The sequence below is a fragment of the Neophocaena asiaeorientalis genome, unplaced genomic scaffold (genome assembly GCF_003031525.2).
Source record: "Neophocaena asiaeorientalis asiaeorientalis breed wild unplaced genomic scaffold, Neophocaena_asiaeorientalis_V1.1 scaffold489, whole genome shotgun sequence".
Lineage (NCBI taxonomy): Eukaryota > Metazoa > Chordata > Mammalia > Artiodactyla > Phocoenidae > Neophocaena > Neophocaena asiaeorientalis.
In genome coordinates, this window is record NW_020174791.1 from 3815490 (window position 1) to 3828717 (window position 13228).

The window sequence follows — 13228 nt, forward strand, 5'->3', positions numbered from 1 at the left end:
TGGTCACGGACCAGGACCCCGGACGGTATGGAAGCTCGGTCGGCTTTGAAGTCAGGGTCTGGGGTTGATTTAAAAGGGTGGGTGCTGGGCTTCCCTGGTGGCGCAGTGGTTGAGAGTCTGCCTGCCGATGCAGGGGACACGGGTTTGTGCCCCGGTCCGGGAAGATCCCACATGCAGTGGAGTGGCTGGGCCCGTGAGCCATGGCTGCTGAGCCTGGGCGTTTGGAGCCTGTGCTCCGCAACGGGAGAGGCCGCAACAGTGAGAGGCCCGTGTACCGCAAAAGATAAATAAATAAATAAAAGGGTGGGTGCGGCTGGGGTCGCTTGGCGTGGACCCCCACGTGCCTCTGAATGGGCTGCACGTCTTAACCCTTTGCCTGGCTTAGAGGCACCCCGGCCCCTTGGTCCCTGGGAGCTCAGGATGTGCAGTTCTCCAAGGTGGGAGGGCATCTGAAGTCCCCTTGCACCGTCCCCGGTGGCTCTTCTAGGACATAGGTCTTGGAGGGGACTGAGACGCTGCAGGCAGGCAGACATGCCCTCCATACCACCTGGTCCTCAGGTGCAGACACGGGAGACGCCCTGGTACCCCGCCTGTTCCTGCTGCGAGGCGTCCTGTCGTACCTGAGACGCTGGCCGAGCCACAGGGAGTGGCCAGGCTGCGGGGGTGTGGTGCCCAGGCCACCAATGACCACTGCAGTCACGGCACGGGACCTGCCCCAGGGTGTAGCCACCTCTTCTGAGGTGACTGGGTTGTGATGGGGGTCATGACCCCCCAGATCCTGGTCCTTCAGCAGAGGACACGTTGACCTAGACCAACGGCTTAGGCCTTCCCTGCGAGTCTCAGGACCGGAAGCAAGTGGCCTTGTGCTGGCGTGGGCCGACCAGCAGTGTTTGGGGCAGGGTGGGCCCAGACAGTCCCGGCTTCTTACGATGTGGGCCTGGGCCTTGCACCAGAGGGTGGCAGATGAGGCCCCTGCAGTCCAGCGTTGAGCCCGCTTCCAGCTGGCAGGTTTGGGGCGGCGTAGCTGGAACCCGTCCCTCCTGAGGCTCTAGCGTGGCCGGCCTTGTGCCTGTGTGTCAGGGTCAGGAAGGCGCTTCCCACGGGCACCTAAACGCAGAGCCTCCAGCTTGGCATCCGCCCGCCGGCCTGCCTGAACCTGTGGAGGTGAAGACAGTAGGCATCTTGGTGCTGGGAGGGCCACCCCGGGTGACAGCTGACCAGCTCCAGAGAGGCAAGGTGGGGTGTGTCCGCACGCCAGGGCCACGGGGGCCCCAGAGTCCGCACTGAGTGTCAAGGGAGGAGATGCGGGGCTCGGGGGCCAGGATCACTGAACGTCTTGACAGCCCACGCCCCGGAGAACCTGAGGCCTGGGCAGTTTGAGTGCAGGGGGGACCCACACCCCTGTGTGTGAACCCCTTGGCCCCTGTGGGAGCCCAGGTGTGCACCCCTGGCAGCCCTCACCTCGCTTGCAGGGGGCCCCCACGTGGCAGCCTCCCTCTTCCTGGGGACGTTTCTCATCAGCTCGGGCCTCATCCTCTCCGTGGCTGCATTCTTCTACCTCAAGCGTGCCAGTAAGCTGCCTGACGTCTTCTATGGAAGAAACAAAGGTACCCCTCCTGCCGGGGTGTGCCCGGGGGCACGGAGCGGGGCTGGGGCCGAGATGCAGGTGTCCGGTGCGAGGCCGCATCTGTGGCACCCTGGAGGGGACTGGGTTGTCACGTGGCTCTCGGGCCTGAGGATAAGAGGGGCGGTCACGTCCTGGGAGTGCTCTGGGTGGATGTCGTGGGGTCTCAGTGTGGAGGGTGACGGGGGCAGACACTCTGCAGGCCGGCTTATCTGCTCTGGTGGGAAGCTGGGGGTGGGGCGGCTGGCCCCAGAGCGCTGGCGGGACACCACCGGAGTGTGGTGGGAGATGGGGCCGGGCAGGCTGAGGGCACCGCTGGGCACAGGAGTGAGGGACTGGAGTGAGCCTGGAGCCGGGGACCCTCTGCAGGCTTGTGGAACCCTCAGGCTGATGGACCCCCACCTCAGGCCTGTAGACCCCTGCCCAAGCTGAGGGTCCAGCAGCAGAGGCTGAGGGTCCCTCCCAGACTGAGAGACCCCTGTCCCGAGGCTGAGGGACCCCCGCCCAGGCTGAGGGCCCCCCCAGGCTGAGGCAGCTGTGTGGCCTCCAGGTGACACCTGTGCTCTCCCCTACAGCCCCCAGCCTGCAGCCTGGCGAAGCTGTAAGTACCTGATAGGCGGGCTGAGGCCCCGTGTGTGTGCGTCTGGGTGTCTGTGTGTCTGGGCTGGGGGCCATCCCATCTCCGGTTCTCACTGTGCCTTTTCCCCTTTTCAAGGCCGCGATGATTCCCCCACCTCCGTCCTCAGGTGCGTCAGTGCTTTCCTGTCCCTCGCCCTGTCGGGATGCCTCATCTCTGGTGGGAATTTCAAAACGCCAGGCCCATGGCCGCTGCAGGGGTGCCGGCCAAGCCCCTCTTCATCATCCACAGCTTTCGTGCCTTTTCCCTTTTATTCCTGAGATGCTGTGTCTCTCGAGGGGGGCAGGGTGTTCCCAACATGGGTCAGGGGTCAACCCTGCCGCCCTCAGCCCTCCACCAGGTCCCAGCTCTGCCTGAGCAGGGAGCCAGTGGCCGGCACGGGGCCCTCCCGTGGTCCCTCCTGAGCAGTAGCTGTGTCACAGTTGACCCTGTGAGCACAGAGGTCACATCACACAGGCCACCTGCCTCTTCCCCAGACCGTGTTCCTGCCACCGTGTGGAGGTCTGGAGTGGGGACAGGTGAGGACATCCTCCTCCTTGGGGACAGAGAAGTCCCTCGGTCAAGGCGAGATCTGCCCTGTCCAGTGAGACACTTGTCTGATCTCTCCAAAGCAGCACCGTGTCCAAGCACAAGGTGCCTGCGTCAGTCTCCTGGGGCGGCCGTAACAAAGTGTCCCGGGGGCTCGGGAGAACGGAAGTGTCTTCTCTTCACGGTTCTGGAAGCCACCTGCTCCCTCCGGAGGCTCTGGGGCGGGTCCTTCCCGCCTCTCCCAGCCTCTGGGGCTCCAGGTGTCCCTGGGCTTTTGGGGCCGCGTCCCTCCAGCCGCTGCTGCGTCTTCCGCTGGCTTCTCCCCTCTGTATCTCCCTCCCTCTCCCGAGGCCACTGGTCGCTGGATTTAGGGCCCATCAGATAATCACATCTGCAGAGACCATTTTTCCAAGTAAGGTTGCACCCGCAGGTTCTGGGCCTTAGGGCGTGGACACGCGTTTGTAGTTGGGGGGATACCATCCACCCTGCAGTGCATCACATGGCCTGTACCTTTGTGTTTCGGGAGAGCCGGGCCCTCTCCCGGGCCGAGGGGCACCAGGTGTCCGGGAGCTGGAGCCCGGTGGGCTTCCTCCCTGGTGGCTGCTCCAGCCCCACTCCCGTGAGCCCCAGGGAGGCCCGCGACCCCAGGCCCTCCCTGCCGCCCCAGGCCCCACTCTGATCCCGCCTGTCTCTGACCCTGTTTCAGTGCGGAAGCCGCGCTACGTCCGGCGCGAGCGGCCCTCGGACAGGGACGTGGGCCCCACTGCCGTCTCCTCCATGGAGGCCCGGGTGAGCAACGTCTGATCCCGCGGCCCATCCACAGCCCCGCGTGCTGCTGAGGGGGGGCCCACACGAAGGCTGGGCGCTGCCCAGCGAGGCCTCAGGACGGGCCTGCACACGGCCCTGGCTCGTCCCTCTCTAGCCACAGATGTGGAGTGAGAGCCGCCTGCCCGCAGGCCTTCCTCAGCGCACACAGCCGCTCAGCGTGACTGACCCGGGGCAGCACTCCAGCCTCTGGCCCTGAGCCGGGCCGGGGAACCAGGCCGCATGGGGTCCAGGCTCCTCGGGAGAGACGACCTGCAGGACCCGGGTGCCCCTCCGCCTTGGAGCCCATGGTGGGCAGACCCCCCCACACCCCCTCTGAGAGCAGTGAGGCCGAGGCCTTTGGGGGGTCCGGCCGCATCCACACACAGGCAGTTTGGGGCCTGCAAACCGGCCCCCGGGCTCAGGCGCCCGCAGGGCTGTCCTGCGCGGCCACAGCTGCCCACTTCCAGGCGCCGCGGGAGTGAGTCGCCTGGCCTCCTGCTGACTCTTACCTGTGCTTAAGCAGAAAGCACTTTGCACAGAAGTCCAAGCGGCACGCTGCCCTCGTCTGCACCCCGCCTGCGCCCCAGGCACTGGAGGTCCTCATCCACCTTGGGATGGACACTGGCCCGAAGCTGCTGGAGGTCGAGACCCCCCCGGGGACGTGTCAACCCGGGGCCACATTTACCTGTGACTGCCGCCTGGACTGGCTGTCTCGCTGGACCTGCCGAGGGCCGCCCTGGCCAGCAGTCCCGTCCCGCTGCCCCCGCCCCGAGGCAGCAGCCCGTGTTCCCTGCCTCGGCCGGTTGCGGAGGGACGGCTCTGGGTTCCTGTGGAAATGGGGGAGCATCGGGGTGCCCACTGAGCACGGGCAGGGTGCTGCCTGGCCTCCCCAGAGCCTCCACGGGGACTGACGTTTTCTCCTCCGGTGTCTGGTCCACGTCCGCGGGGCCCACGGCAGGGCCTGTGTGGCCAGCCTCCTGCTTTCTGCACTGGGATTCCCACTGGGGTGTTTGTGGTTTATGGACACAAGCTCGGTCGCCAGGACATGAACGATGACTGACCGGCAGCTGAGAGGGGCGGCCACCTGAAATCAGCGTCAATAAACCACTCAGGCCCTTCTCGCCGGCCTCAGGTTCACCGGCTCCTCAGCAGGGGTGGAGCCTTGCTGCCGAGCCCGGCCTCGCGCTGGGGAGGGCGGGGAGCTCTCAGGATCTTAGCCTCGGGAGAAGGGGGCTTGTCCCAAGCTGCCTCAGAGAGCAGGAGTCCCTGGTGGCCCCCAGCCGTCAGGACTGAGATGGGAAAGAGTGTGGGTGCCCCCAGGGGGCTTTTCTGTAAAGTGACCGGGCCCATGGGGGACATGCAGTCACGGGTGACTGCAGGCCCCTGTGCGGCCAGGGCACCCATGGGGCCTCTCGGGGAGGTCACCGTGGTGCCCGGCTCACAGCCCCCAGGAGGAAGCTACACGTGGGTACAGAGTGCAGGCTGGCGGCACCTTGGGGAGGTGGGGTCCCGTGGGTGGGTGGCCCTCGGAGGGACCTTTGCCGACTGGCAGCGGGCTTCATCCCGGGCGTCCCAGCCAGAGCCGCCAGGACACAGCTGGGGCAGGGCAGAGAGCCTGGCCCACCCCGTCAGGCTTGAGCCATCGGGGCACCCGGGGGGCGTCTGCTTGGCCCTGGGTGCTGCGTCAGCACAGCCCGGGCTGCGGGGGGAGGCTCCGCCCTCTGTTCTGGGGGGCGGCTGCCCGGGAACCTCCTGCCTCCAGGCTGACAGCCTTAAGGGGCTGTGGGTCGCCCATGGGATTCCTGTGGGCGCAAGATGACCCTCGGCTTCCCCGGGGCCCCCCAGAGCCCCTCTTCTCTAATGTCCTGTCCCCTGCCTTGCCTGCAGCCCCCAGCCTCAGCCCTGCCCCATCCCCGGCAGCAAAACTCAACTCTGCGTTTCAGCCTGCAGCCCTCTGGTCCCCACACGTGAGATGCTTCCCCTGACTTCCCAGGCCTATGTGGCCTGGCCCCTTGGGCTCTCAGCTGCCGGAGGCCCCTGGGCCTGGGTGCGACTGTCTCAGGCCCCCAAATAGTTGGGGGGGCATCACTGGACTCGTGAGCCCGTGACCCTGATGGGCATCCTGGCCAGAAAGCGGTGGGCAGGGTTGGGGGGCACCCGAGATAGGGGTGGGGCAGCTGGCAGGCGCAGGGCGTCTGGGCCGGGCACCATGCACAGCCGCCTCCCCAGTTTCTCTCCGTCACCCATTCCTCACCTGGACTCCAGGCCCTCACGTAAGAAGCCAAGATAAGGCCGATTTGTGGGCTTATCAGTTCGGGCCAAAGCAGGCAGGTGGGGCGCCCGTCGTCCCCCCAGCCCCACTGTGTCAACCGCCACGGGGACCCCTGCCCCGGGAGGTGAGCCCGGCCCGGGGGCCACGCTGCAGCTCGCTCGTCCACTCATCCGCTCACTCAGTGCTGCAGGAGCACCCAGAGCTGTCAGAAGTCAGAGGTCAGCAAGAGGCCGCACCCACTGCAGAGGTGGGAGGTGGCAGCACAGGGCAGGGCGAGCGGGGCCTGAGGGGGTGACCTGAGGGCAGAGGGCCTGGCAGGGGCCTGGGCGCCGGGCCCCAGTAGGAGCCGGCTTCCAAGGCCAGGCCAACTTTGGGGACCAAGCTCACTGCTGGGTGCTGGAGAGACAGGACCGGAGGAGTCCCCCTCATGGCCAGAGGGCCTCACCAAGCCTGTCGGGAGCCCAGAGTGTGTATTCAGCCCAGCCTCTGGCCTGTGGGGGACACCAGAATCTACACCTGTGTGGGGACCTCTCCCCACACTGGCCATTTCGTGTGCCCCCGGCAGCCCTCAGGGATCTGAAGCCGGTCCTCACCCCACCCCTTGGGGGGCAGGCCTCTCTCCTGCTCCTCTGGCCAAGGACAGCTTCTGTGTCCAGCCCAGGACTCCCAGGTGTCCTGAGGGCTCCGGGACCCCACATCTGAGAGCCGCAACTGGACAGGGGCGGTCGCCGTGGGCCTCGTTCTCTGCCCGGTCCAGCAAGTGAGTCCCAGCCCCAGGGTCACGTGCCGGCCGCCGTGCTCCCCTCACGCGTGCACACACCTGCACGCGCACACAGACACCTGCACACGTGCGCTCGCACACCCAGCCGGGTTGGGTTGGTGAACAGCTCACCCACTTAGGCGAAGCCCACGCTCACACCTGGAGCAGCTGCTCTTCCCTCGTGAAGGTGGAGAGCAAGCAGGTGTGTGGGGACCAGGTGGGCCCCAAATGTGCTGAGATCCCGTGTGGTGAGCCCTGGCCACTACCGCAGACGGCACATCCCTCAGGTGTTCCTGTCCACTTGCCTCTGGGCACTGACTGTCCACTGAGGAGCCCGGAGGTTCCCAGGAGCCCTTGGGAAGGTGTTCTCAGAGGACCGAGGATGCCTCCTGGAGGCAGCATGTGACCGACCCCGAGTCCCATCTCGCACGGACTGGCCCGCCCCTCACAGAGACTCCTCACCCCCTCGTCAAGCCCCTGGCTGAGGCTCCTCCCCCTTCCTGGAGCACACGGGAGCCCCAGCCCCTTCCTAAGCCCAGGTCCCCTCCGCCCCTGCAGCCACCCCACAGCTCAGCCTCCTTGTGGCTGCAGGCCTGGCTGCCCCCCCAGCCCGCTGTGGCTCCTCTTGGGGTCTGGCCCAGGCAGCCTGCTCTGGGCACCCACCTCCTAACGCTGAGGGAGGGTCTTCCTCTTGCTGACCTCTGACTTCTGTTGGCTGTCAGTGCCTCTCCTAGTGCTACTGGGGCTGGGCAGCCTCCGGGGGTCCTGGACTACCCGCTGAGGAGTCAGGGGGCCCCTGCCCGGTGGGTGGGGATGAGGTGGGCCGTCCCCCACCAGGGTGGACCGCTGCTCCCAGCCTCACCAAGCCCAGCATCCCCTCCCCACGGGCTCGTGACTGGGGTCCCATCTCAGGAGGGCTGGGCCCCAAGTCTAGATCAGGTGCACACTGAGGTGTGCTGCGTGCGGCTGGGGGGTGGGGGCAGGGAAACCACGGGGTGTGGGGGAGAGCCTGCTGTGACCCTGGGGCCAGGATCAGGTGTCAGATGGGGGAGCCCCTGGCTAGGACCCGGGCCCCTCCAGCCCAGCCCTCACCCCCTGCATCCTGCCCTCCAGCCAGGCCTCTGCACAGGCTGGCCCTGTGGTCTGCTGGGACCCCGTACCTACTGGCTGAAACCGCTCCCCGTCCCCCGGGAGACTTCCGGCTCCCCTGGCTGGGTGGGCGCTGCCTTGGAGTCCCTGCCCTACATGTGTAACTGAGGTGCCCCAGCAGACGCTCCCCTGAAAGTTCGTGTGGCCAGCCTGGCGCCTGGCCCGCCCTCACCACTGGCTCAGCCCTTGGGTGCTCCCAGCCCTGACTCCTCACCCCACTCTCTGGACCCAGAGCAGGGAGCTCCCTCCCGGCCCCCAAAGGCTATAGGTGGGGAGGGATGGGCGGGGGCAGCAGAAGCCCAAGTTTGGGGTGGGCAGCCACACGGATGAGGCAGGTGTTGGGGCGAGGGGCAGGGGCTGCTCGGGGAGCATGTCAGTGAGCTGATCGTGAGTGGGGGGCTCCTGGCAGGGACCCTCCGGGGGGCCCACCCAGGAGCTCAGGTGCCGCCACCTGGAACAGGGTTGGTGAGCAGATCTGTTTCCGGAGGGGCTGCTCCGGCATCTCAGGGGCCACGGGGGTAGGGGAGAGGTTTCACCCAGGCATCCAGCCACCCCCCGAGACCTGCCCAGACTATAGAGCCCTACCGACCCCTAGCCCCACCCCAGGCTCCACCCCAGACCTCTCACTTCTGACTCCCCGCCCTCAGCTGGCTGCCCAGCCTGCCAGGGACAGGACAGAAGGCCAGCCAATCCCGGAAGCGGGCCGCGCCCCCGGCCAGCATGATCCCAGCAAGTATATAAATCCCCCTGCCGGGAGCCCACGCCCAGAGAACTCACACCCGCCTCAGACAGCACTCCACACCTGGAGGAGTGCACACACCCGCCCCCCGGCCCCCCGCCCCCCCGGAGGCCCAGGAGAGGAACAGCAGCCAGGCCCGGAGGGGAAGGACCCAGCGCTGCCAGGACGAGTGAGCTCGCGGCCGCAGCCTGGCCGTGCCAGCCAAGAGGGTCGTGCCTGGGCCCCACTGACCCCGGCTACCAGGTAAGGCTGGCTCAACTGGCACTCACCTCTCACCTGTACGGGCTCAGGGTGGGGCACCTCCTCAGAGGGGTGGGGCCTCCGTGCCAAGGAACCGGTTATGTGGGGTGAACTGGCTGGGGGAGGACAGCCTGCAGTACCCCCAGACCCTGCTGAGGCTGCCGCCTGGCCTGTGGCAGCTGCTGTCACCAAATGTAATGACGCTTCATGCTGCGATGCCGGGGCACTGGTGATGTCACAGTGACGTCACCGTGACTCACGGCGGTCACCGAGCCTTCGTGACACGTCACTGCGAAGTCATCCCACCATCCCTCCTGGACTGACCAGCAAGTCAGGGTCAGGTCACCCCTGGGGGGCCTTCCTGGGCTCCATGGGGTCACGTGGCCAGCGTCTTCCCAAGGCCCCGGCCTCCTGCGTCCATTGTGAAGGTGAAGGGCGAGTCAGCCCCTTACCCACCCTCCTCCAAGCAGGAGCCACGTGGCTGCCTGGGAAGGAGACGTGGACCCCGTGAAGGGGCAGCAGGCAAGGGGGAGAACGTCCCACTGCCTCCTGATGGCAGCTGTGGCTGGGGTGACGCTCCCAGGTGGCGGGCCGGCCTAGGGAGGATGGCTGGGGCTCATCCAGCACCCCGCCCCCCGCTCCCCTGGCCACAGGCTGAGGATCACTTCCAGGCCCTGAGGGCCAGCACCAGGCAGCCCTGCAGGTTCAGGCCGTGGCTGGGGGACAAACCTCCTCCTCGGGCCACGGCCACCACCCTTGCTCGGGCCCTCCAGTCTCCCGCAGCGCATCCAGCTCAGGCCGGCTCTAGATCCAGAGTCCCAACCCTCACCCAGCCAGGCCTGGCACCCACCCTCACACAACTGCCCGCAGATCGGGCGCATGCCAACCAAATCGGCCGCCCACACTGGGATCTGTGTTCAAACCCACTTCACCTGACCCAGAGCCACACTCCTCCTGTGAGAGCCTGGGCCCCGCTGGCTGTCACCCCAGCCTCCGAGCCGCCTCTAATGCACCGTGGCTGTTCTCTGTCATGTGCCCAGGGCCCACCCTAGCAGAGCCCCGAAGTAAATAGTAACTGTTGTGGGCCATCATCATCACCTTTATTTCTGCCCAGTGGCACGTCCAGGTAGGCCAGGGCTGGTGGGAGGGTCTACAGAGCAGTGGTCCACAGGGCCCAGGCAGGCTGGGGCACCCCCGGATGCTGAGCCCTGACTCAGCAGGTGAGGGGCTGGGGAGCGCAGGGTTACAACTTGAGCAGAAAGACCTTGAGCCAGGGACAGGTGGGACTTGGTGGGGGTGCCTGCAGATGGGCAGTGTCCTTCCCGGAATCTCTGGGTGATGCAAGAGAGGGACGGGGAGACAGCGACAGACAGACCTTGCAGGAAAGGGGCAATCGAGGTCACTCACAGGGGTCTCTGTTTGTCCCACAGCCCAGAACCATGTCATCAGGCCCGCAGGTGTGGCACACGGCCCTGCCGCCTGCCGGCAGGAGCAGCCCCACCGCCACAGTGCCCAGGTCCCGCGGCTCGGCCGGCAGCCCCAGGTCCCCCGGCAGCCCTGGCTCAGAGAAGGCGGTCTCCCCGCTGGAATGCTCCATCTGCTTCTCGGGCTACGACAACATCTTCAGGACACCCAAGGAGCTCTCCTGCACCCACGTCTTCTGCCTGGAGTGCCTTGCGCGGATGGCAGCCGCCCGGCCCGCAGGCCAGCCGGGTAGCGAGGTCGTGCCCTGCCCGTTCTGCCGGCGGCCCACAGCCGTGCCCATTGCCGGGGCCCCCGCGCTGCACACCAGCCGCCAGCTGCAGGCTCGGATGCCAGCACACCTGCGGCGGGAGGAGCCCGTGTGGCTGGAGGGCACCAAGCTGTGCTGCCGCCCGCCGCCCTCTGCGCCTGGCCCTGCGGCGCCCGGCTTTGTGTACGTGGACGTGAGCCCGAGCAAGCCCGCCACGCCCGCAGCACCCGTGCCCACCCCGGGCCCTGCCCGCCGTCAGGGCTGCCTGGCCCGCTGCTGGGCCCACCGCAGGGACTGGAGGCGCGCGGCACTCATCGCCGTGCTGCTGCTCGCACTCTTATGCGTGGTGCTCTGGCCCGTGCAGTGCGCGCTCAGGACCGGGAGCCTGCACTGCCTTCCCCGGCCACCCCCCGCCGCCGCCCCCAGCGCCGCCACCTTCTCGCTCGGGTCTCTGGCTGACAACTAGGGTTACCGCCCCCACCCCCGGGATCCCAGAGGAGCCCCCTGGGATCTCTGAGGAACCCACACCCGGTTCGGCACACCTGCCCCCGCTCTCTGGGGCTGGCTCCTGTCGGGTGGACAAAATGGTCCCCCGAGCTCCCAGGGATCACAGATCCCTGTGGGCCCCAGAGGCCGCCCCCCTAACTTCCATCTTGCAGATGGGGAGACTGAGGTCCAGGAGAGAGCTTGGCGAGGCCCCTTCCCCATACACACTGTGAATCGCATGCAAGACCAGCCCCTTGCTGAAAAGGGAGCGGGCTCACCATCTTTCTTTCATTTTCACATTTTGCCCACGGCTCCTCCCTTCCCCAGGCAGGGCTGGCCCCTTCCCTCGGGTGGCCAGGGGGACAGAGGGCAGTGGCGGGGAGCCCAGCCCACCCTCCTGAACTGTACATTTTTAAATAAACTATTTTGTACTCGCAATTGGTAAGGGGTCCTCACTCTCTGTGTCCTCTTTCCTGCACCATTAAGCCCCTCCCTCCAGAAAAACCCCCAGTCTGCCCCTTCTGCAAAGACCCTCAATCCAGAGGACACTCCCACTGGACTGCACTCCCAGCAGCACCTAGGGTGGATGGCCGCAGGTTCTAGGGCGTCCGACTGCTGTCCCCTCTGGGCTGTGGATGGGCTGCGGCACTTCTGGACTTGGCTGCCCCCGGGGGCCGTGAGGCTCTCCCAGGGAGATGGAGAGGGACTGGGGCACCTGGGGCAGGCGGGACTGCTGTGGGGCCTTGGCCTGGTCCAGGGCCCTCCCCCCCAGCCCCCACCACGGTCACACCAGGCCGCCTCCCCCAGAAGTCACGGCCCCACAGTCCCGCCTGGAGCCCTGACTGGAGGGCCGCAGGACCCCGTGGCCCCCGGGAACCGAAGTCCAAGTGTGCACGGAAGAGGGGCTGGCGACAACCAGCATGTCCTGAAGACCCACAGACCTCAGGCTCCTCCAGCAGACCTTCCCGGGCTGGGCCAGGCCTGGCTGGTGAAGCGAGTGTTGCAAGGGCGGGCGGGAGTCCTGCCAGCCCCCACCCCTCCCCCACCCGGTTCTGCCCTCAGCCCCAGGAATCCTGCACTGCCAGCTTGGCATGGCAGAGAGGCCAGGCCGGTCTGGCTCTCGCACAGGTCCAGCCTCCTCACCCCTCACCCCAAAGCCCAGGACTTCCTGCTCCTACCAGCTGGGCCTCTGGCTCAGGGACACCCCGGGGAAGCTGGGCCCAGTCGTGGGGACCCACATGCTCTCTTTCTCCAGGCCCCAACAAAGACGCAGAACTGAGAAGAAGGCATTTTACTGAGGAAACCACAAAGCCACAGGGACATCCATGATGGGAGGGTGCAGCCGTGGACCACAGGCCAGTGACATCACACCATCACAAACCAGCCAGGCACACATGGAGCCCCGCCCTCATCACCGTGGTCACACAAGCACGTCACATATTCTCTCATTCAACAAACACGTGTCCACTCGTGACAGCAATGTGACGGTCTGGGCTAGGCCTGGACACGGCAGGGACGGAGCCACTGCCTGGCCCACATCCTAGACCACGGCTGTGGGCAGGGCTGAGAAGCAGCTTTGAAGGGGTGGGGGGCATGCAGGATGCAGGGGAGAGGGGCACAAACGCTGGTGACCACGGACTGGCACTCACTTGCTGGTCACTCGTGTCCCACATACAGGCTGACACTCAAACGTGTGGCACACACAAGGTCACACATCGTCACTGCGCCGTGCAGGTGGTCACTGGTGGCCTCCCGCACTGAGACAAACCGCAGCCCTGCAGCCCTGCCTCCCCTCCTCCAGGAGGGGCAGGGACACCGGATCTCCTAAACTTCCCTCACCATTTCTGGACGTGCAGACCTGGTCAGGGAGGGTCTGAGGGGCAGACCCGGGACCCCCGCCCCCCAACCCCGCAACGCTCTGGGCTGGGCGCCGGTCTGCACAGTCCTAAACACAGTCCTTTGGAGGAACGCGAGGGCCGGCCTTGCTGGGCTCCCGCCTTCTCGCATTGGCTTGCTGGGCTCCCGCCTTCTCGCATTGGCTCCAGCCCCAATCGGGGCGCGCGCACTCGGGGCCCTCACGGCCAGAGGCGCAGCAGGTTCTCGTACACGTGGCCGGAGGCCTCCGGGGTGCTGCGGGCGGAGACGGGCTTCGGCTGGGGGCCACCTGCGATCCCGCCCCCTCGCCCCGGGCCACGCCCCCACGCCCGGGCCACGCCCCCGAGGCCTCCCTGCCGGGACTCCGCCCCACCCCCAC

At 66.9% G+C, this 13228-nt stretch overlaps 3 protein-coding genes across 24 annotated transcripts in view; 2 read left to right on the forward strand and 1 right to left on the reverse strand.

The window, feature by feature from the left end:
* CUNH1orf159 (chromosome unknown C1orf159 homolog) overlaps window positions 1-4714 on the forward strand; it is a 28151-nt gene extending 23437 nt beyond the window's left edge. For 3 of the 16 annotated variants that reach the window (XM_024760200.1, XM_024760199.1, XM_024760202.1), the window contains 5 exons: window positions 1473-1607; window positions 2200-2225; window positions 2340-2370; window positions 2738-3201; window positions 3496-4714. In XM_024760200.1, the coding sequence (XP_024615968.1) occupies window positions 1473-1607; window positions 2200-2225; window positions 2340-2370; window positions 2738-3174 (629 nt within the window). In that variant the 3' untranslated portion in view covers window positions 3175-3201; window positions 3496-4714. The other 13 variants (XM_024760188.1, XM_024760190.1, XM_024760191.1 and 10 more) reach the window with 10 other exon arrangements.
* A 3945-nt stretch (window positions 4715-8659) lies between these two features.
* Window positions 8660-11611, forward strand: RNF223 (ring finger protein 223). The gene is made up of 2 exons (XM_024760305.1): window positions 8660-8759; window positions 10187-11611. The coding sequence occupies exon 2, from the start codon at window positions 10196-10198 to the stop codon at window positions 10952-10954; it is 759 nt and encodes a 252-aa protein (XP_024616073.1). The 5' UTR covers window positions 8660-8759; window positions 10187-10195; the 3' UTR covers window positions 10955-11611.
* Window positions 11612-12250: 639 nt separating this feature from the next.
* The window catches only part of LOC112409948 (tyrosine-protein phosphatase non-receptor type 11-like), a 12375-nt gene continuing 11397 nt past the window's right edge, over window positions 12251-13228 (reverse strand). For all 7 annotated transcript variants that reach the window (XM_024760347.1, XM_024760346.1, XM_024760345.1 and 4 more), the window contains one exon: window positions 12251-13104. In XM_024760347.1, coding sequence (XP_024616115.1) covers window positions 12799-13104 — 306 coding nt within the window. In that variant the 3' untranslated portion in view covers window positions 12251-12798. The remainder of the gene's footprint in view (window positions 13105-13228) is intronic.